At 37.6% G+C, this 23,596-nt stretch overlaps 2 protein-coding genes across 4 annotated transcripts; one reads left to right on the forward strand and one right to left on the reverse strand.

Moving 5' to 3' along the window:
- Positions 1–12: 12 nt before the first annotated feature.
- On the reverse strand, positions 13–4,330 carry ten1 (TEN1 subunit of CST complex). 2 transcript variants are annotated; one of them, XM_046869714.1, is made up of 3 exons: positions 4,104–4,330; positions 853–1,010; positions 13–773 (listed from the first exon to the last, which is right to left on the reverse strand). In XM_046869714.1, exons 1-3 carry the CDS (start codon positions 4,190–4,192, stop codon positions 640–642), a joined length of 381 nt encoding a protein of 126 aa, XP_046725670.1. In that variant the 5' UTR covers positions 4,193–4,330; the 3' UTR covers positions 13–639. The 2 variants fall into 2 exon arrangements, with proteins under 2 accessions (XP_046725670.1, XP_046725759.1); XM_046869803.1 differs by having other exon boundaries at positions 4,091–4,320.
- Positions 4,331–4,405: 75 nt separating this feature from the next.
- Positions 4,406–21,919, forward strand: acox1 (acyl-CoA oxidase 1, palmitoyl). Of its 2 annotated transcripts, none has more exons than XM_046869586.1 (14): positions 4,406–4,659; positions 6,413–6,572; positions 9,342–9,502; positions 11,884–11,991; positions 13,135–13,254; positions 14,249–14,364; positions 14,460–14,629; positions 15,701–15,863; positions 16,133–16,323; positions 16,789–16,965; positions 17,623–17,728; positions 18,084–18,227; positions 19,783–19,989; positions 20,706–21,919. In XM_046869586.1, exons 1-14 carry the CDS (start codon positions 4,551–4,553, stop codon positions 20,754–20,756), a joined length of 1,983 nt encoding a protein of 660 aa, XP_046725542.1. In that variant the 5' UTR covers positions 4,406–4,550; the 3' UTR covers positions 20,757–21,919. The 2 variants fall into 2 exon arrangements, with proteins under 2 accessions (XP_046725542.1, XP_046725455.1); XM_046869499.1 differs by lacking the exon at positions 9,342–9,502 and adding an exon at positions 11,112–11,272 and having other exon boundaries at positions 4,407–4,659.
- Positions 21,920–23,596: the final 1,677 nt, after the last annotated feature.

A 23,596-nucleotide genomic window follows, 5' to 3' on the forward strand; every position in this document is an offset into this window, starting at 1 on the left:
TAAAAACACAAGTTTTGTTTGAAAATAATATAGTTTTATTTATTTATATGTATGGCATATGGCAGATACACTTATCCAGAATTCTTCCATTTATTGCTAAGCAATTGCTGAGGCCGAGGGCCCAGCAGGAAGTGTGGTGATGGTGGGATTTGAACCACAACCCTCATATCTTCCGATCAAACAACCATTGAGCTACCAGTTACCACTATGTATTTGGAGCACACAAACCGGAAAAATATGACTTTTACATCAAATGTACATAAATGGCAAGACTTTGGTTTAAATTATTCTATCACTAGCACACAAATTAAAATCTGAGAGCAATTTTAAACCATGCCAGCCATAATACAATTTGACCTTGATGAAGTGAATTTTGTTTTAATTTACCTTAATCTAGGGTTACACCAAAACCTACTTTCAAGATTTCTAGTTACAATGCAAATTTGTATAATAGATTTAAGTAAGGTTTTGAGAAAATTATTTGGAAAGAATTGTCCCAATTATTTAAAATCGAATTGTCCAAAAGCAGTTTCTCATGCCCTTCTATAATACCCTAAAACACAGACTGAAATTTCCCACTGTATATTTCCCAGACTGATATTTCCCACTCCATGTCATACGATTGGTAAGTTATTGATGTTAGTGTGTGCCAGCCTCGCCATCTCTTTCCCGAAAAAATTTCCTCTGTTCATTTACGGCCTTCTGTAGCAAAGCAACATCGACGCCGTCCACGCAATTAAAGACCCGTGCATGCACGACGACTTCACCGTCCCCTGAAATCAGAAGTGTGATAAAGCAGGACTTGTTCGATTGCATAATGTGAAGTAAAAAAATTTTATGTCATTGACATACCTTCTGACTTTTCTATCTCTCCCAGTACGGTGTATTGAGCCCCAATTATTGGAGCAAAAGGCTCAACAAATGTAGTCTTTACTGCCACCTGGTACTCCACTGATGCATGATGGGATGTGATAATGGCTTTGGATTCCTCTGGCAGATACTTTGAAAGTCTAAAAGTGGAGCATTCAAACACAACACAACACAGTCAAACTATTTTTACAGGTTTTCTAAAGTTTTCTTATTTGTTTGTCACACTTAAATATTTAAAATCAAACTAATTTCAATATAAGTAAAAGATAACAAGTGAACACAACATGCAGTTTTTAAATGAAGGTTTTTATTATTAAGGGAAAACAAAATCCAAAACTACATGGCCCTGCGTGAAAAAGTGTTTGTCCCTAAACCTAATAACTGGTTGGGCCGCCCTTAGCAGCAACAACTGCAATCAAGCGTTTGCGATAACTTGCAATAAATCTGTAACAGCGCTGTGGATGAATTTTGATCCACTTATCTATGTAGAATTGTTGTAATTCAGACACACTGGAGGGTTTTCGAGCATGAATCGCCTTTTTAAGGTCATGCCACAGCATCTCAATAAGATTCAGGTCAGGACTTTGACTAGGCCACTCCAAAGTCTTCATTTTGTTTTTCTTCAGTCATTCAGAGGTGGACTTGGTGGTGTGTTTTGGATCATTGTCCTGCTGCAGAACCCAAGTTCTCTTCAGCTTGAGGTCACGAACAGATGGCCGGATATTCTCTTCAGGATTTTTTGGTAAAAAGCAGAATTCATGGTTCTATATATCACAGCAAGTCTTCCAGGTCCTAAAGCAGCAAAACAGCCGCAGACCATCACACTACCACCACCATATTTTACTGTTGGTATGATGGTCTTTTTACTAAAATGCGGTGTTACTTTTACACCAGACGTATTGGGACACACACCTTCCCAAAAGTTCAACTTTTGTCTTGTCAGTCCACAGAGTATTTTCCCAAAAGTCTTGGGGATCATCAAGATGTTTTCTGGCAAAGCTGAGCTGAGCCTTTATGTTCTTTTTGCTCAGCAGCGGTTTTTAGCTTGGAACTTTGCCATGCAGACCATTTTTGCCCAGTCTCTTTCTTATGGTGGAGTCATGAACACTGAGCTTAAGTGAGGCAAGTGAGGCCTGCAGTTCTTTGGATGTTGTTGTGGGGTCTTTTGTGACCTCTTGGATCAGTCGTCACTGTGCTCTTGGGGTAGTTTTGGTTGTCCGGCCACTCCTGGGAAGGTTCTCCACTGTTCCATGTTTTTGCGATTTGTGATTAATGGCTCTCACTGTGGTTTGCTGAAGTCCCAAAGTTTTAGAAATGTCTTTATAACCTTTTCCTGACTGATAGATCTCAATTACTTTCTTTCTCATTTGTTTCTAAATTTCTTTGGAGCGCAGCATGATGTCTAGCTTTTGAGGATGTTTTGGTCTACTTCACTTTGTCAGACAGGTCCTATTTAAGAGATTTCTTGATTGTGAACAGGTGTGGCAGTAATCAGGTCTGGGTGTGGCTAGAGAAATTGAACTCAGGTGTGATAAACCACAGTTTTGAGAGGGGGCAAACACTTTTTCACACAGGGCCTTGTAGTTTTGGATTTAGTTTTAAAAAATAAAAACCTTCATGTAAAAACTGCTGCTTGTGTCTTCACTTGTGTTATCTTTTACTCGTTTTTTAATTAGTTTGATGATCTAAAACATTAAAGATCCCTGGTGGTCCTAGTGGTTAGGATGCGGCGCTCTCACCGCTGCGGCCCGGGTTCGATCCCCGGTCAGGGAACCAACCCCAGCCATTAGGGTTGCACAAGCCTTAGTGCCGGTCCCAAGCCCAGATAAATGGGGAGTGTTGCGTTAGGAAGGGCATCCAGCATAAAAACATGTGCCAAATCAAACATGCGGATGATCCGCTGTGGCGATCCCTGATGGGAGAAGCCGAAAGAAAGTTTTTGATGATCTAAAACATTAAAGTGACAAACATGCAAAAAAAAAAAAAAAGAAAGCAACACTTTTTCACACCACTGTACATCAAGTCAGAAAGGGCTATAAACTACCTGATTGCTTGAATCAAGTATGTTGGACCAGGGTAGACCCCCCCAAAAAAAGGGGGTTTATATTAGTTGTGCGTCAGTACCAGTAGTCGCAACCTTCTAAATATAATAGCAGATAATATTTTATATATATATATATATATATATATATATATATATATATATATATATATATATATATATATATGGGAATGCTGGGTGGCAAAATTAACGAGAAATGGAAACCCCTTGGTGCACATTACACATTTTTGATCAATCATCAAGCCAACAGAAAAAAAGTAAACTACAAAAAATTTAAATGTTTTTATATTAAAATTGTATAAAAGATATATACTTTTTTTGTGCATGTTGTTTGATGGAAGAAAATACATGGCGTAATATTTTTGCTGGATCCTTTTCTACTACAAGTCAATCATGTTGATGCAAAATTATATATCATGGTTTATATTGTCCATCTCCATATCGCAATTTCGTCAAATATCGTTCTCGTGACTCGTCTCATGTTCCTGAAAGTCTGCATCGAGGCCCCATCTTTGACCAGATCAGAACTGATTTCCTGGGGGAAGCTGTGGTTTTATGTACAGCAGATAACCTGGGCCAATAAATATCACCTGAATACCTATTAATCATAATATTTTGCTACAAATATCACAAATGACCTTTCATCAGGAATGGAAACACCTTGGGGCAATTCAATAGTCTTTCAGTTTACCTGCATGCTTTTGGTAGGAGGACGGTAGGAGGAAACTTGATCTAACAAGCTCATACAGGTGTGATGGTCAGGTGTCCATATACATAGCCTTCCTGCATAATGTACGTACACATGCATATATGATAATATTACTACACTGATATTGATATTATTTATCTTAATATAATGCTGTATTTTTGTACCCATTAACACAGCTTTAGATTGTATGTATGATAACTGATCAAAACAAAAAAAACTATATATATATATATATATATATATATATATATATATATATAATTTTTTTAAATGCTATTGTATTTATAAATATTTTATGACTTGTATATTTTTATTTTTTATAAAAATTGTTTCATAGAAAAAAAATGTGAACCATGTCGACAAGAAACGTTTGTTGTTGACGCAAAAAATAAATATTATTTATATCGTGCATCAACATATCGCGATGTAGTTAAGTATCGCCACGTGACCTGATAAATCTACCTGCCGAAAGTCCGTATAGATGCTCCATCTGTGACCAGTTCTGAACTGATTTCCCAGGGGAAGTGAAAAACAGCAGCCGCAGGAAGCATGATTTTATCAAAAGTGCACTTTTTACAATTTGGCTAATTTTTCACTGGAATAGTTCCTCTTTTGGACGTGTCTGTAGTAACAAAACAAACATTACGTAAACCACAGCCATTCACCCCACACACGTGAAGCTCACAGCACCCGTCAAACTTCCGTATCCTCCTCTCCTGGTTTCTGATTGGCTGAAATTGTCAGACGTAAGAACACGTGATGTACTTTGCCCTCCTAACGCGGAAGCGAAGTTCACTGGACTAGGCCAGAGTTGAAACGTTATTCAATATATCATTCTGGAAATAACGTGTCGTTGTTTAAGCGTCCTACGTGTTTTTATTATTAATATTATTATTAAGATATTCAGCAATGAATCCTGATCTTCGCCGTGAAAGAGAGAATGCCACATTCGAGACGGAAATTCTTACAAATATATTGGACGGAAGTGTGGAGAAGACCCGAAGGAGAAGAGAAATAGGTCGGTTCCCATTACATGGGCTGAATATTAATCTGATTTCTGATTTGCATAAAAAATAATACACATAAATGTTTTAGTGGTTTGTTTTGCGTAATATTTGCGCAGCCTGGAGTTATTTTTGGATTTATTTACAGTAGTTGGAAATAGACGGGATTGTTGTGATATTGTCTTGTTTCTTGCAAAAGCTGGTGTGTGTGTGTGTGTGTGTGTGTGTGTGTATGTGTGTGTGGTGTATTTTGCAAAATTGTTTGCATAAATTACTTACTTCATCTCTGAATTCCTGTGCTTTTGACGGGTTCAGTGTTTATTTCCATTTCTAATCAATTGTGTAAGACAGTAAAGGTTTCAGATTTGCGGGAAAAAAAAAAAGACTTACAAATATCCACTTCTTTGACAGTTCCTGTTAACATTACATATATAATAGATATCCTATCATTTAAAATAAATGATGTATTTATACAGGTGTTTCTATTAATTGGAATAGAGATTCTCTGTGTCCTGTTTTCGTGTCTGTATTTGGGGAAGTGATCGATCAGGTGTTGGACTTTGGATAAGAAAGTTGAGTTCAAATCCTAGCACCATCAAGCTGCCACTTTTGGACCCTTACATCCAGAGCGACTAAACACTAAGCACTTGGGGTTTAAGGGCCTTGCTCAAGGGCCCTGCAGTGGTGGTGGTGGTGGTGTGATTTGAACTTGAGATCTTCAAAACCAAAATCGAATTCATTGACCACTAAACTCCCACCACCACCCTTTAGCAACCCTCATTTGTTCAGTTAAATAAATGAAAGTCATTGCATAAAGGTGTATTTAAAATGGCGTAAATGTGTGCGTATTTTAATTTAAACTTGATTATTTGGAATCTATTTCTCTCTTCAGATGACTCGAAAGTGTTTAAAAGGCCAGACTTTCTAGGTGTAGCTTATTTTTTTCCCTAATTTCCTTCTCCTAATATATTTGAGCACTCAAGTTGTTTCTGTTTCCCCCTGCCTGGACCAGGCGGTCACTAAGGATGAACGAATGAAGGCTTCATGTGCAATATTAAGAATTATATGCTTTGTTTCTGTTTTGCACAAGCTGTATTTGTAACCTTTCGTTTGTGGCTATTGAGCAGGAAAACAAACCTTCTGGTCATGATTGCAAACCTTTTGGGGGATATTTTAAACAGTATGTGAATGGTCAATTCGTAAATGTGTTTTAGTGACTGCAGGGAATATGGGTGTATGAGTGTAAGAATATGTGTGACTTTGACAAGGGCCTAATTTGTTGCGTAGATGGCTGGGTTCTGAGTTCTTAATCTGAGTTTAAGCATCTCCAAAGTAGGTTAGTTTTGTGTTCAGGGGGTAGGACCTAGCAAAAGAGATCCAAACAGGAACATCCGGAGAACCAGCCATAGGGTCATGGGCAAAATAAAAAAAACCTACTGTAGGACTAATAGTTAAAAAAAAAAGTTTGTTGGACATGATAGAAAGATGTATACACACCTTTTGTCAAAATATTTGTCATGTTTGAATGAAAGCTTTAAGCCACTCTGGCACTTTGTGGATAACACTGGACACCCTTGATATAAAAGTTCTAGTTGCGTTGCTCATAAGGTTCATTTCTTTAAGTTTCTTCTCATATTTATCTTCTAAACTAAGCCACCTTCACAGAAATTAATATTCAACAAATTTTGCATAATGCCTCTTTCAACCTGTATGACTAATGCTGCTGTTTATTTTTGTACTGTTCTGTCATTGTGCATTGTTTCACAGAATCTCTGGTCTTAAACGACCCTGACTTCCAACAAGAAGACCCGAACTTCCTGTCCCGCAGCGAGCGATACGATGCTGCCGTTCGGAAGAGTGTCCACATGTTTTCGAAGCTTAGGGATTATGGCATCTCTGATCCTGAGGAGATATACTTCTATAAAAGGTACTGATAGAGACGCCTGAGTCTACAGAGACTTTCCCCTACCCAATTCTACACCTGCATATTTGGTTTTGTACTTGCCCCAGTGCAGATCCAGGCTTTTTAATTGTTGCAAATCTGCACTGTTTCATTACTGGAGTCTTCCACTCACAAAACCCCCAGTTATATCATATAAAATATAGTCAACTTCAGTTCATGTTAGACTTTTTGCTATTGCTATTATAATCCACTTAGCAGTTGATTACAGTTCAACCCCTGTAATGATATGAAAAATATATTAGTATGGGTTTATGAGAATATAATACTGGCTGTATATATTTTCCTAATCTTAAATCTGCTATGTGCTTCTGCATGACAAGATGAAGAGCAGTTTTTGTGATGAAAAACTATTTAGCACTTTGAATCGTAGGTATATTAACTTAGTACTGAATTAAATCCCGTGTAGTTGAAGGGGAAGGTTTGTCCTAGTTCAGCTTTCAACAGTTTACAAAGAACGAGAGAACAGAGACTTGTAGACTCCCGGAAATTAGAGGAACATGAAGGTCAAGTTTGCTACTGGTTGAAACTGTCGAGACGGAGAACCAAATCTGAGCAGTCTGTTAAAAATGGTTTAATCCGCACAATGTATTAATATTATTCTTATTCAATGTTGTAAACATTTTTTAGTTAAAGCTTGCTAATAGATATTTTTTGTTCTAAACATCTACAGTATGAGTGACAGAGAAATGTATTAAAATTTACAGCTATACTAAAAAGTTTACAAGGGATCTTTCATAATGTATCACCTGAATGTGTTTTAAGTTTTTTTTTTTTTTTTTACATTAGACCTCCCGGAGTGTTTAAAGGCTCTGGCATGGAGAAGCTGGTGTTGGATCTGTGATGATTGCAAATGAGCTATTTTATTAGTTGCTCAGTAGCTCCTATTTTTATAACCACAATGACTGTAGAAAGAACATTACTTATAATCTTACACTCCAGTGCTCATGTTAGTTCACTCTCCAGTGTTCTGTATTGTTTAAAGACTATAATCACACTCTTGATGTCACCCAAATGAGGATGGGTTCCCCTTTTGAGTCTCAAGGTTTCTTCCTCGTAACATCTAAGGGAGTTTTTCCTTGCCACAGTCGCCACGGCTGCTTATCAGGGATAAATACACACCATTCACCTTAACTGTTGATTTCTGTAAAGCTGCTTTGAGACAATGTCTGTTGTGAAAAGCGCTATAGAAATAAACTTGACTTGACTTGTCTTCATATAGTAATTTAAATATAATGGATTTGATGACCCATGTCTGTCATGTTTATAGCTCTGGTGCTAACATGACGTTAAAGCTTAATAAACAAACAAACAAACGCCTATACTAAAAGTTGTCAATGCAGTGTGTGTCCATCATTAAAAGGGATAATGCCAGATTTTCTTTGTTATGCACCTGGCTTGTAGTTACTCTGTGCCCAAACTATATCAGGACTGCAGGTTGGACAAACTTGTTCTTTTTGTATAAAGTATAGAGTATAACTTTAATGAGGCTTGAGTAATGAAAAGCCAACAATTGAAACCAAATAAAGGGCATATCTCTTTAGTGACTTGTAATGATTCGAGAAGACATTATAGTCCTTTGCAACTGTTTTCCTATGTTGCATTAATGTATTTAAAAGACAGCACCACCTAGCAGAATCTTAGAATGTGGATTTGATCACACAGACTTCTTGTTTCTCGTCTTGCAAACCAAATGAGGCCACCTATCAACATTGACCATATTTTAGTCAATGTGTCAGCGTTTGAAGCTGTAAAACCGCCAATCTATTAAAAGATGTATAAAAATAGTTTTGGACCTAAAGATTTTCTCACAGTAGCGCGGTCTAAGCATATTCTGACTCTACAAATGTCTGCAATGCTTACAGAATCTCTTTATAGTCAGTAAATATAACAATAAGGACATTAATAACAGGAAATTTAGATAACACGATTCAACATTCACTTTCCTCACTGATATTAGTTTGTACAAAGCTCATTCAAGTGAAAAGACAACACTGACGCTTGTGATTTTTATCTCATGTGGTAAGGAAGACTTGTGTAGATGCTGAAAATCAGACTGATAATAAGTGCTAGAAGTTGTGCATGTAGTTAAGATTTGTGTAGTTGTAGACAAAAGTTTGTGAAGATTCATATGTGGGTTTTGAATAACATTTAGTGATTATTTGTTGTTATAATAACCTTCACTCTTCTGGGAAGATGTTCCACATTTGAGATTTGTGCTCATTCAGCCATAAGGGTGCTAGTATTTTCTGGTACTGATGTAGGGTGAAAAGGTCTGGGGTTCAGTCAGTGTTTCAGGTCATCCCACAGGTGTTTGTTAGAGTTGAGGTCAGAGCTCTATAGCAGGTCACTCCAACCCATTTAAACTTTATTTCATGGATCAGGCTTTGTACACAGGGGCATTGTCATGCTGGAACAGATTTGGGTCCCCTAGTTCTCCTAATGAAGGAAAAATTTGTGGTAGCAGTTTGAGTAAGAACCATGGAGAGAAAAGAGAGGTGTCCCAATCCTTTTTTCCATGTAGTATGTGGACAAAATATATACATACAGTCAAACAGTTAGAATTATGCAACATGGCAGTTAGTCATTCCTACATATCAGATTAATACACCAAAGCCTTTGCTCTACAGTTATAAATCTGCAATAGCAGCGATACTACTCCATAATCTTTCAACTAGAGCAAAGCACAGGAAAAAGAATTCAGGTAGTGTGGCTAAGGTTTGTGCATTCTTTCAGAGTGGCACGGAAAAACGCCACCGAGGCGTTCGGCCTCCATTTCACGATGTTCGTCCCTACGCTGTCCGGGCAGTGCACCCCCGAGCAGCGCAGCAAATGGCTTGCATTGTCCAATTCGTTCGAGGTGGTCGGCACGTACGCCCAGACCGAACTGGGGCACGGTCAGTCGTTTTCACTTATGGAATCATGAGATATGTGCTTTCAAATTTACAAGATGACATGAGTCTACATTCAGAGCCTGGGCTTATTTCATCAGAATGAATTATAAGTTGATTAAACTTTTTCTGCAAGTGCGTTATGAGAGTATATCAATGAAATTGTGTGCAGAAGCTTGGGCACCTCTCACCAAATGTCGTGTTGCTTTAAATGAGAGGTCGACCTATAGTGGATTTTACCTGTACCGATAGCTCAGTGGATCGTACTTTCGATAACTGATAAATAAATGGATAATTTGTTTAAATGGATACTGGATTAATAAAAAAATAAATAAAAACCAGTACTGAATAATGATAATGTGCAAATTAGATAATCAGTACATTTAATCTAGCTTTTTTTAATCCATGCATCTCTCCGGGCAGTGTGCTCTCTTCGTGCAGCATGCAGTCTCACGTGTAAAAACCAACAGCACGTAGGATCAGTAATGAGGCCGTTCTCATAATGACAGCTGACCTTCTCAGCCACTATAGCTATGGTTGTAAGCCGGAAAAACTATCTCTACGGATTTTTGCAGATAGTTTCACTCAACTCTTGGTGCTGATTAATCAATCGAACAATCACCAGAGGTGGCTAAACTGTTTTATACTGCTTGCAGTTGACTAAGAATGCATACGATTGTTTAATATCTGGTGGAATAAGCACAGCTCTTTATAATGAGACTCCTCTGGGTCACTGCGGTCCAAAGTAATTAGTCTGACTAAGTGAAGGACTTGACTCGTACTGGATTTGTACTGGTCTGTGTGGGTGTTTGACAGCATTTCAGAAGTGTTCCTTTTGTCAGTTCATGCCAGATGTCTGGTCGTCCAAATATCTTTGGAAGACAATATCTATAGTACCCATTTCTTGTCACCTCTACCTAATTTCTTTTCTTTGCATGTTTAACTGTTGACCGAATGAGCTTTAGGAGCCCAAATGCTTGATTGCTGGTTTGATTGGACTTACATTATGGCATTCCTGCATTAAGTTTCTTTGCCTCTGTGCTGAGTCAAAAATCTACTTTTTATTCTCTCTTATATTTAAACATAGACCATCAGTTGTTGTGTGCATTCGACTGGCATGAGGTAAATGTTTGTATACGTTTATTTTCTACCAGCCTCATGCAAACAAATGTAGCAGTTTTCAAGCACCGAGACTGATCAGGATCGATTTACATTTTCACACATAATTATATCTTAATAGTGTCACTGTTTTGAAAATCAAATGCAAGATTTTTCCACCATTTAAATCTGTTTATTTCCAGTTGATGATCTGCATAATGACTGCAAATGCTCATCGTTTGCTATTAATTAACCCATTTAGAATGATGTGTTTGTGATTTGATTAGATGTTTAATCAGCACCAAGTTTCAAGCTCTGTTTTTCTCTCCACATTTCTTCACCCCTCACTCTAACCATTCTTCCTTCCTTTCCTACCCAACCTGTGCTTCCCTTTATCCTTTCACTAATCACTACCCTCCTTTACCAAACACCCCCCACCCCACCTCATTTTCATCATTCCTGCTCTTCTCTTCAAACTCCCCGTCCATGCCTTATCCCTTTAAAACACGAACCCCAGATGCGTGCACAACGGACGCTCGGAACCCCTGGACCTGCACCTGGGGATGTTTCTGACCACGCTGCTGAACCAGGCATCGCCAAATCAGCTGGACACGTTCTTCACACCCGCATGGAACCTGGAGATTATCGGCACCTATGCCCAGACAGAGCTCGGGCACGGTAAACAACCTGGCAATCCGCAAGAACCACCTTTTCATTTAAGGCGCATAAGGCGTCCAGTTTCTCTTGTGCAGAGACCAGCAATGATACATGAAAAAAAAACGGTCACTTCTCATCTTGGTGTAGTACTCTTAAATCTTTAGCTGATTTTGGGGCGAGCTTTCTGAATGCCTGAAAATAATCGGATCATGACCAGCATCAAACGCTAACCCTTAAAACCTTGCTTGTGATTTCAGACCATGCTTGGTTTTTGTATTTTTTATTATCAGTCTATATTAGAGCTGTCAAACATCTACTAGACCTACTAGTTATTTAAATAATAGAAAAATCTAATCAAATGAGTAGAATACAGGTTTTTCTGATTCTGATCCACTGTGTTTGGATTAGAGAAGTTTTTTCTTTTGCCAAACAGTTACTAAAAATTCATGGCTTTTCTTTATTCATATTTCAAACTTTGGACCGCATACTAGAGATTTTGATTTCTTATCTGCAACAAATTAGTATTTGTGTGTAAAGTTTACTATTCTATTGTACTGTATTCTTCCTTTATGAACTATTATCTTGTTCGTGTCGTGTGTACGTGTGTGTACGTGTTTTGTTGGCGTTTTCAGGAACGCACATCCGTGGACTTGAGACCACAGCGACCTACGACCCCTCCACACAGGAGTTTGTCCTGAACAGCCCGACGGTTACATCCATCAAGTGGTGGCCAGGAGGACGTGAGTAAACCTTCAGCAGTATATGAAAATGATGGGTTATGGTTTTTTTTTTTAAATTCCTGTGTGATAACCGTGTCAGAAAATATCACACTTTTTAAAATGCAATCCAGTAAAAATATATAGAATAAAAAATCTACAATAGACAGAAATTCCTACTGCATACAGCTCAAAGCTCTATTACACATTTTATATTATATTAGAATAATATAAAATACTGTCATTTGCTTGGTATTTTAAATGACTAAATGTAAGAATTTGACTCAAAATATGATGCACACTTTCATTTCATGCACTTTAAATTGACCTGGTAGCATAATACAAAGGAAAGCAGTCTCATCATTCTTGACATGTGCATTTCATGGTCAATAACTAAGAGATGCATTGCAACTTTTTGCTAGTTACCATTTTAAAGAGCTGAAGAGCACAAGCGTATGATGTTGGGTTTAATTGCACGTACATTATGGCTTTCTGCTGAATTCTTTGGCCTCAGTGCTGATTTAAACATCTATTTTTGTACATTATTGCCCTCACTCCAAACATAGTCCATAATACATATACAGTATGTGTTTCGAGACTAATGGTGCTAACTGATGCTTTTCTGACCACGTGTGTAACCACGTTTGCAAAGTTAGAACAAAGAGCAAACATGAACTTAAGTGTGAAACTGGGCAAATCTGCCACAGAGGCGTTTTTGAGCGCCACTTCAAGAGCGGAAGAACATTAATAGAAGACATCGAGAGATCAGAAAGACCTTTAACAAGCTCAACCTCAGAAAACTATGAAACCATTCAGCAACTTGTGCATGACGATCGTCGGTGCACAATCCACATGATTCTTCCAGAAGACGAAAATACAGCAGAAGGTGCTTGACACGCTTTGAAAAAGAAGACTTCCAGGACACATTCCGGAAGTGGCAGGAACGCTGGGAGTGCTGTTTTACTATGCAAGAGGACTCCTACAGTGATTTAGAATGGTGTGAAAAAGCAAAAAGACTTACGAGTGGCGGTTCTGAGGGCAGGAAAGATTTGTTGATAAAAGAAATAGTCTACTATACCCTAGAAGCACTCTACAACTGTGGTGAGCAGTTTGTACCCAGCTTGTGTTAGAAAGAAAAATAATTGTGTTTGTGCATCTGTTTTGTAGTGGGTAAGACGTCCAATCATGCCATTGTGTTGGCCCAGCTCTACACGCAGGCCAAGTGTCACGGCCTCCACGCCTTCATCGTCCCTATACGGTGCATGAAAACCCACCAGCCTCTGCCAGGTATGCTTGTGTTCTTTTCCTATATGTTTACAGATATTTAATGATTTAAGAATTTGGAATTCCATTAAATGCATTTAATTGCCATATTTCATCAAATGCAAATACAAATATATAAATAAAAAATAATAAATATAAAAATATTCCAGATTACTGTAAAAAAAGAAAAGAGTGTAGCTTGTACATTATCTTTGTTTTAGTTTGGAATGATCGTGAACTTTGGAAATTTCCTGCTGTTTTCTTGGGCCTGAATCCTATAGAAGCCCGTTTCCGCTACATAAAATAAAGTTTGCCTAATTCTTTTTTTTTTTCCTTTTTATTCAGACTTTTTTTTCCTCGCAATTCTGACTTTATTTCTCTTCAACATCCAGCGTTTCTGGTGCATACACCGCTAACCATGTTTTCAGCTTGAAGTTTGAAGCTATTGGTGTATGAACGAGGCTCCTCTGCTTCATCTTTCTTGTCCTGTCCGACTCCTCCACAGCTGATTGTTAGACAGAGTTCTCTCCAGGGATCCAAGGCTTAGTTTGATACTATGCAATTCTATTGATTGTAGCTAATAAAATTTTCACTTTGTAAAGCTTTCTGGCACTACAGAGGGGGTCACGCTGCCCGATTGGCTAAAAATAAAAATAAAAATAAAATAAAAAAAACGTGATTGCAAGATATAAAATTAGGCAAACATTTATTAATGTAACAGAAACAGGCTTTCATATAAATCGCTGGTTTCTCCCCGTTCCTCCATTTGTTTTTCGTGGCAGCTTTTTCTGTTACCTGTCCAGTACGTTCCTGATTTTACCTGCTGGTTAAAAGGACTAATACTAATTTGCCTGGATGATTTTTTTGTATTCAGGTTACTCAAGAAATCGTTTCAGCCCTAATTTATATAACAAAGCCAGATATATGATCATTTCCCTTTAAACAGCAAGGAATATCCGCATATTACATGCATGCCATCTTTAAAAGATGTGATTTGTGGAATCCTCCATGTGTGCAGGAGTGATTGTAGGTGACATTGGCCCCAAATTTGGCTTTGATGAGGTGGATAACGGTTATCTGAAGCTGGACAACATTCGGATCCCGCGTGAAAACATGCTGATGAAATACTCCAAGGTGAGTTCTAGTTAATGTGTGTAGTAGATACAGAAGACACTAAAAATAAAGGATGTGGGACACAAGCATGTGTTTATAATGCTGTGTGTGTGTAGGTCCAACCTGACGGCACGTACGTGAAGCCCCCAAGTGATAAACTGACGTACGGCACCATGGTGTTTATTCGCGCCATGATCGTAGGAGAAGCGGCCATGGCTCTGTCCAAATCCTGCACCATCGCCATCCGCTACAGCGCCGTCCGTCATCAGTCCGAACTACGAGCTGGGTATGTACTATTTATTCGTTTGTTGTTGCATTTCAGAGAACACGTATCTGAAATACTTCCAAAATGTCTCCTTGGGACATTGAAATATTTTTTCAAATATTCAATTGGAATTGGAAATTGTACATAATTTTGCTGTAAGGTTTAATTGACTATCCTGTTCATCCTGCAACTAAGCCTTGATCTTGCCATGATAGTAGTCATTGATGCCGAAATGGCATTCAAAGAAGAAGAAATAAATGAATGAATAAATACTCTGGAACATCTGGAAGAGTTACTGTTTTCACTTACATTATAACATCTATAAACCCTTAATTTGTATTTTTTTCATTGATGTGAATAAGGTCAACAAGACAAGAAGCTTGTTGTGTTCTTTAATCTATTTTTGTAGAGCATTTGCCTCACAGGTCCATGTATATTTTGTTCCCATAGAAACCGCAAGGTGTTAAGATTAGTTGAAAGCGTTATTAAAAACGTGTTTTACGTCTTAAAGCCATATATAGAAAGAAAATGAATCAAAACCTTCTGCCAATATTAGAATCGAGAATTCAACAGAGCTGTGGTATAAGAGATATGAAACTTTAACAGCTACACTATAGGGATAAAAGTATTGGGACAACTGATATTTTATTATTTTATTGTTTTCTAAATCGTTACACAACTCCCAAATATGCTATACATATGTTATTTGTTATATATACATATATAAAATATTGGAAGTATAGTCAAAGTTCATGTATGCAAACGTGTTGCTGGATCTGCTTATTGAAAATTTTATATTTTATTTGATTTCTGATTAAAGGAACGAAATAAACTAAATGACTCAAAAAGAGTTCATTTTGATGAACGAGATTCAAAGAATCGAGTCACTAAAATGATCCGATCTTCCCATCACTAATATGAATCTTACGGTCGGGGTCCACAAAATTTAGTCATATCCTTTGCGAATAAGAAAGATAGGCTGCATGCAATACTGGACCTGCAATAAACTTCACTTTTAAAGCAGTGAAGTTTTTTAAAGCACACTGACGAGTTTTGTCTGAACTCATAATTTTTTTTCTTTTGTGCACACAGAGAGCCTGAGCCACAGATCTTGGACTACCAAGCTCAGCAGTATAAACTCTTGCCGCTGTTAGCTACAGCCTACGCCTTCACCTTCGTGGGTCAGTACATGAAAAACACGTACAATCGTATTACCGGAGACATCAACCAGGGTGACTTTAGCCAGCTGCCTGAGGTACGAGGATGAGGTTCAGTCAGGGCTTTTTTTTTTCTTTTTCAGTGTGATTTGTAGTTTTAGATTTCGTTTGGAATTCTCTGTAGCACATCCGTGCACTGTTTTTGACAAGGCAATCTCTACACTGTGGTTTATCAGTCAAACAAATCTGAAATTTGAAAATAAAATGCCTTCATGTTTAAGTTTGTGTCTGTTAATGCTGATGGGTAATGATCTAAGTTCTAAGTTTCTAAGGTAAAACTCTGTCCATCTCTCTTCCTCTTTCTCAGCTTCATGCCCTAGCTGCAGGTTTGAAAGCATTCACTACCTGGACTGTGAATACCGGGGTTGAAGTGTGTCGGATGGCATGCGGAGGTCACGGTTACTCTCGAAGCAGCGGCCTGCCGGACATCTACGTCACCTTTACGCCCATGTGCACTTACGAAGGAGAGAATACTGTCATGATGCTGCAGACGGCCCGGTACACACACCTAAAACACCATACACACACAACTGAGACACCGTACACACTGTACTCAGACCTGACATACCGTACATTCACCTGACAGACCCGCACCTCTGCACACAGTACACAGATCTGAGACACCATATACACATGGCGTACACACACATGGGACATTTGTGTATACATCTGAGACACTGTACTAAGACCTGACATACCGTACACACACCTAAAAGACCTGGGACTCCTTTGACATTGTATACACATCTGAGACACTGCACTCAATGTATTTAGACCTGACAAATCATACACACACCTGACACCCTTCTATTACTTTGCCATTGTTACCTAATACCAAAGCAGTCTATACGGTTTGTCTTTCACCACTAATTAGAATTTTCGCTGTTCGGTGTGCCTGAGCACAAACCAAAGCACTACACCAGTGTAAACGTTTCCCTCGGTTTATTTGTTCCCACGCTTCAGTTACCTGGTTAAGAGCTACAGACAGGTGCGCGATGGAAAGCAGCTCAGCGGCATCGTGTCCTATTTGAACGAATCTAATCCACGTTTCCAGCCTCACCCTACAGCCTCCAGACCCACAGTCATTAACATCAACGACCTGCAGAGCCTCGTGGAAGCCTACAAAATCCGAGCTGCAAAGTGAGTGATGCACATAACACCAGAGGTGGAAAGAGTGCTAAAATCAAATAATTAAGTAATAATATTCTACTCTGGTGGTCCTAGTGGTTAGGATGTGGCGGCCTGGGTTCGATCCCCGGTCAGGGAACCAACCCCAGCCATAGGGTTTTTTTTCCCCCCAGTGCAGTTCAAAAAGGACAAAGGGATATAAATCTCAAACTTTAAGTTTAATGTGAGTTGATTTACTTTTGCAGCAAAAAAAAAAAAAAAAAAAAAAATCCCTGTTATAATGTAATTTATGATTCAGAATTCAGACAGTGATCAGTGCTGTAATTTCTCGGAGGTGATTTTTTTTTTTCCCTTGTATTATTTTTATCTTATTTTTTATTTTTTTATTTTTTTTATTGTTTTACTCTAACAGATATGATTTAAAATTAGGTGCATTACTTCAAAGAAATCTAAAAGTAAAATGATAGATTTTAAAAAATTCAAACGATTTTTAAAAAGTACACAAAACAACTACTCAAACACAGTAACATGAGTAAATGCAGTTTGTTACTTTCCACCTCTGCATAACACAATTATGTTTGAATAAAACAAGGGGTTTAGGGATAATGCGATATGGAAGTGTCGTCTTTGAATGTTTTTGTCATAGCCTGTTGTGTGTGTTGATCCTAGCCTGGTGGAGACGGCGGCCAAGAGCCTGCAGACGGAGCTCCAGCGCAGCAAGAGCCAAGACGATGCCTGGAACAGCAGCTCTTTAGAGCTCATCCGAGCGTCCGACGTACGATCTGGAATTATTACGTTTCCTCATGTCTCATATACAATAAACCACAGCAGCCTGGAACATAGTTCAGGCTGAGTAATCGTAATATCCAATGCTGATTTCATTATTGAGCAAAACTGTTAGGCAGACATATTATAACCAGAGGTTTTTATGATGTTGGGGTTTGTTTAAAGCTGCACACCATCCTGACATGGATTATTTTCCTGTAATGTGGTACCAGTGCAGTTCACTCATCTTGATTAGTGTTAATCAGGTTTATGTGTCTATGTGTATCTTTTTTTTCTCCTCTATAAATGCCTATAAGTTTGTGGGTGTTTTTTTCTTACTGTGCATGCGTGTGTGTGTTTTCCAGGCTCACTGTCACTACGTCGTAGTGAAGCTCTTCGCTGCCAAACTGAGTGAGATCAGTAACACAGCCGTGTACTCCGTTCTCAGCACTCTCGCATTGCTCTATGCCCTGCACGGTGTTGCCCAAAACTCTGGAGACTTCTTGCAGGTCACACATTTTTATTAGCTATGAAATGTACTCTTAACCATACAAACATACAAACTGTAGTCTGATATCTCTATGTTGACAGACTTGGAACATTAGGACTGTGTACAAAGTGTACACACATGACATGATGGTCTTAGGAAAATTATTATTATTATTATTATTATTATTATCATTTATGAACATTATTTCATTTATTGCTATCATTCAGTGTGACAAAGACGTGAGTCAGAAGCACAGCCCACACAGCTGTTAATGCAGCCAAAAAAATGGGAGACACTTTTTTTTCTTTTTCTTCTTAAGACATAAGGAAAGGGGGGTCTCATCCAGCATTCAAGTTCGTCTTCATATACCATTTGCTTCTGTTCTGTAAAACAGAAGTCCAAATTAAAATATTATCATCAACTTTCGATCATCATTTTCTGATAATGTACAACACTGATTTTTTTTGAGGCAAGGAGGAGTAGTGGATCATGTAGCCAGAAACTGACACAATGTTGGGACTCTTTTCCATGCATACTATGGTTTCTTCTAATGAAATTGCTTGCTGCTGCCCCTTTTGTTACAGCTGAGAAAAATGAAGTTTATGCATAATTCTTAGTTTTTTTTTTTTATTGAAATATAACTGTGCATATAAGATTAAAATGAGTGATTCAGTTTATTTTGGTTGGTTTTTAGTGATGGTTTGGGGAAATAAATTTGCATTCTAGAATTGCATTGGGTAAAGCTTATAAAATATGAAATAAAATTCCAAGCTGACTGATATTTGTCCAGTATTTATAACTAGTTGCTTCCTTTCTGTAATTTCAGGGAAGTGTAAATAATTTAAGTTTTTATACATGGTCACATTATATTGATTTGCATTTGAACCTGTTGCTTTTGTTTGCAGAAAAGATTCAGATCAACATACACAAACATTACTTATATTATTTATATGAATAATTTTGACAAACACCAATCATTATATTCAACATTGCATTGCTCAGTAACACTACATGGAAAAAAAAGTATTGGGACTTGACTTTTCCAGCCATATGTGGTCCTTCCACAAACTGTTACCACAAATATACACAATTGTATAGTATCGTGCCAGTTGCATGACCATATTGTTGTACATGGGTTGGAGTGGAAGACCTTGAGAGGTCCTGCTATAGAGTATTGACCAATGAACTTGTTAAACACCTTTGGGATGAGGAACACTGACTGCACCCCAGGCCTCCTAACCCTGGCTGACTTTACTAACACCCTTGTGCCTTAATCAGCACAAATCTTCACAAGCACACTCCTAGTTGAACATCTTCCCAGAACAGTGGAGGTTCTTATTCTCTTAAGCTGGGGTCAGACATGATACAGCGCCCCTGGAGCACAGAAGGTTTAGAGTGGCAACTTGGCGATACCAGGGCTTGAACCCCCGACCTTCTGATCAGTAATCCAGCACCTTAACCACTAAGCTACGTAGCATCTCAGGAGGGCACCGCAATTACTGTATGACTTAACTTGCAAATCCCCTGAAAAGGCAGTTATACTGACTTTTATCTCTTACATGTGTTTTCCCCAGGCTGGTCTACTGACCGTCCCTCAGCTGTCTCAGATCACTCAGAGAATAAAGGCCCTGATGGCTGAAATCCGCCCAAACGCCGTGGCTCTGGTGGACGCCTTTGACTACCGTGACGGGATGCTGAGCTCGACGCTAGGCCGCTATGATGGGAACGTCTACGAGAGCATGTTCGAGTGGGCCAAGAGATCTCCGCTCAACCGTACGGAGGTAACGGAAAATTGTCCCCTTTTTACTGTACACAAATACACAGTGTATCACACTATTATAGGTTTACTCACAAAATAAGTTTATTTAAAGACTATTGCTGTCTACAAATAATAAATCATTTGATTTGTTTCAATTTAATTTAATGTTGTGTTAATTTTTTATTTTTTTTTATTTTAATGATGTACATTTTAAAATAAATGAATAATAATGAAAAAGATACAGTCTCATCCGCTACTAGTATCTTATTTCAGAAAATCATATAGTGGTCTGATTTATTTAATTTTTCAAGTCAAATTTTTCAGAACAAATGGTTTTGTAGTTCCCTAGTAACATGACAAAACGACATTATTTTTTCTTATTATATTTTATTTTAGATTTCAAATAAAAAAGGCAGGTTGGTGAGGCAACAATAATAATGGTTTATTGTAAATAGATTCCACAATTGTCAAAGTGAATTGTCTGACAATGTCAATGTAACTACAAATGGTTCCAAACTTCTACATTCCTTTTATTAGTTAATAAATTATTGTGTTGGGCTTCATCTTTCAGCATGCTGGAAATTATTTTAATAGCAAAACCTGATTTTTTTTTTTTCTACTTTATTCTAGTTGTACATTATTGTACTGATTTGCTCAAATCATTACACATCTACATGAGCTTTAATGTGCAACTCCATTTACAATATATTTTTTCCCCCTTATCTTTTTTTTCTTCAGGTCCATGAATCCTATTACAAGTACATGAAACCTCTGCAGTCCAAACTGTGAGCATGAAGCGGAAACACCTCTTTGACTAACATATAAAAGCACTAATTGCTAAATGGAGAATAATTAGTTTTGAATCAGAGTGCTGCTCCTGGACCAGTTTATCAATATATCTATATTTTCTACGGTAATTGAATTAATGCATAGTGTATAGTAGATATACAACTGTGAAATCCTGCTGTCTAGTCTTTTTACATTCAAGTTAATATGCTAATATAGATAGTGCTGCTGATCCCAGGTCAGCAAATGATCATTATGGGTCTAGATAGATATAGTACAGGGTCCAAAGTATAACAAAAACCAGTGCATTCAGGAGATACTGTTAATTCCTTTTGATTTTCAATTCTATACATTTATCATGCTGTTTTAATTTTCCAGATCTGTGAACTGTATTGCTACACGTATGTCTATGTTTTGGAAATCCAGTTTTTGAAATTGCATTTAATCTCATTTTGAAGAAAACTGATATTACCCTTCTTTTGATATTAGCATTAATAATGTCAGTGAAATGTGATGCTTATTACATCTGCATTTCCACATGTTCAGTAGCTACAGTAATTCCAGATGCTTTACTAAAAGTATATGATGGACCTGATGATATAGGATTTTAAAAAGTGTCAATCTGTTGAAAAATATTCCCAATGTCTTTGAAAGGAACAGGATGATTTTTATGATTTTGGAAGTAGTATGTGTAAAAATTGCTAATTTAAGATTGAAGTATTTAAGTCGAGACTAAATGAGATGCACTACAAGTATAAAAGTCCCATAAAAAGATGTGTAATATTATCGGATGTGTCTTGAACCACAGGAATAAATGGTTTCCTATATTTTTAAATTTAGAATGAAAAAATATGATGGATGGATGATTCTTGAAGGCATGGTTCAAACTTGAGTCATATAATACCCTGCTTTAATTTGTTAATATAATGGTTTTATTCCTGGTCAGTGCATTTCCATTTTCTGTTCCATAGGAAACATTCTATTCTCAAGTAAATGGTCATTTCTTTTTTTTACATGTAGTTTCATTTATACTACAATAAATGCAGTGAATAAGTAATACACAACAGTCAGATTCTGGTGGGAAAAACTGCTAAAACAACAGAAATTATTAAATTTCTGTTAGATGGTGTCGAGTGATCACTTGATTAAAAAACAATGCAATTAAACCTCTTTTTTCCATTATTTTATATTTTATTACTGTTCACACAATGTGAAAATGAAATCTGTCCAAGAAGGAGGATGTGTTGTAGGAAGTGGGCAGTTTCTTAGGTTACCATCCTGCCAAATATTTACAGCACACTTCCAATAAAAAGATATATTTACATGTATTTTTTAAGCTTCAGGCAAACAAAATTTGTGTTTACAGTTTAAAATGAAGAACTGAATGGCTGAGGATTTTCCAGTGTCTACATGTACTTTATTAGAGTTTTATAACCTTTGAGGGTAATAAAGTGGAGGAGTAAATACTTGCCCACAAAGCAAATGTCTTCCTATGTCTTCCTAAGTATTAAGACTATGGGGCTAATGTACTTGTCAAAAATGTTATCAATTTTTGAGAAACGCATGAATGTTTCTTTTGTTCATATGCAACAAACTAGGGTAATTTAACAGTATGAAGATTTACTTTGACCAAATATATACATAAATGTACAAAAACTTTATTTTAATAAAACGGAAAAACCTCCCTTACCATGAATAACAGCTTTACACACTGTTGGCAGATGAACAGTTTCTTTCTCCAAACATTTACCTGAAATACAACCGCCAAACCCAAACTCGTCCATCGGATTGCCAGAGAGTGAAGCGTGATTTGTCACTGAGAACACTGATGCAGCTGCTCGACCATGGAAATCCATTCCACGAAGCCCTCTACGCACTGTTCTTGAGCTAATCTGAAGGCCACATGAAGTTTGGAGGTCTGTAGTTATTGACTCTCAGCATCCGCTGACCGGCTGTGATTTTACATGGCCTAACACTTCGTGGCAGAGTTGCTGTCGTTCACAATCGCTTCCACTTTGTTATAATATCACTAACAGTTGACTGTGAAATATTTAGTAGCACAGGTGGCACGGTACCATGCTGGAATTCACTGAGCTCCTGAGAGCGACCAATTTTTTCACAAATGTTTGTAGAAGCGGTCTGCATGCCTACGTGCTTGATTTTATACACCTGTAGCCATGGAAGTGATTAAAAGACCGACCGTCATTTCCGGACTATAAAGCGCACCCATATATAAGCCTGAATTTTATCTACATTAATGTACTTTACACAGGCTTTAACGAAAGACACGTTACACATGGTGTAATGGGTGAAATATGTTGCGCTTCCTTTAGGAGCATAGCGGTATTTTGGGAATATCATACCAGAAGCGAGCTATCCCTTTATCCTGACTCAACGCGTTACAACAGCTTGTATCTAAACAGTAGCTGACTAAGAAAGTCATTGTTCACTGTCTTTCTCCTTCCTTTCACAACTATTTCTCTCTGGAGTTTGTCTTTTGACATCGTCGTGCGTTTAAAAATCACCCGAGTTTTTTCTCCCGAAGCCATGCAGCTCAGAACACAGGTGAGGTGCGTTTTTTTGTTTCCATTCGGAAATGTTATTGGTCTAATGTTATGGGGTTCAGTTTTTTGGCTTGAAGTTTGTGAAACCGGGAAAAACCCAGGAAAAATTCATAAATTAGCTGCTTTGTTGTTTAAGCCGCGGGGTCCAAAACGTGGGAAAAAAGCGGCTTATAGTCCGAAAAATACGGTAAATTCAATTTACTGTTAATGTTGATTAACAAAACAATGTTGAATAACAAAGTAATGTGTCAGACACATCAAACTCAACAAGGAAAACAT

This window comes from Silurus meridionalis, chromosome 1 (assembly GCF_014805685.1).
Source record: "Silurus meridionalis isolate SWU-2019-XX chromosome 1, ASM1480568v1, whole genome shotgun sequence".
NCBI classification, from domain to species: Eukaryota; Metazoa; Chordata; class Actinopteri; order Siluriformes; family Siluridae; genus Silurus; species Silurus meridionalis.

What these genes read in the sequence shown, in the direction of transcription:
- acox1 (XM_046869586.1), top strand. Translation starts at nt 4,551, where the DNA reads ATGAATCCTGATCTTCGCCGTGAAAGAGAGAATGCCACATTCGAGACG. An exon ending in GAGATATACTTCTATAAAAG is followed by an intron (nt 6,573 to 9,341) that starts GTACTGATAGAG and finishes GCATTCTTTCAG; the next exon opens with AGTGGCACGGAAAAACGCCA. An exon ending in ACTTTAGCCAGCTGCCTGAG is followed by an intron (nt 15,864 to 16,132) that starts GTACGAGGATGA and finishes CCTCTTTCTCAG; the next exon opens with CTTCATGCCCTAGCTGCAGG.
- ten1 (XM_046869714.1), bottom strand. Translation starts at nt 4,192, where the DNA reads ATGCTTCCTGCGGCTGCTGTTTTTCACTTCCCCTGGGAAATCAGTTCA. An exon ending in TCTATACGGACTTTCGGCAG is followed by an intron (nt 1,011 to 4,103) that starts GTAGATTTATCA and finishes CTCCACTTTTAG; the next exon opens with ACTTTCAAAGTATCTGCCAG. An exon ending in AGAGATAGAAAAGTCAGAAG is followed by an intron (nt 774 to 852) that starts GTATGTCAATGA and finishes TTCTGATTTCAG; the next exon opens with GGGACGGTGAAGTCGTCGTG.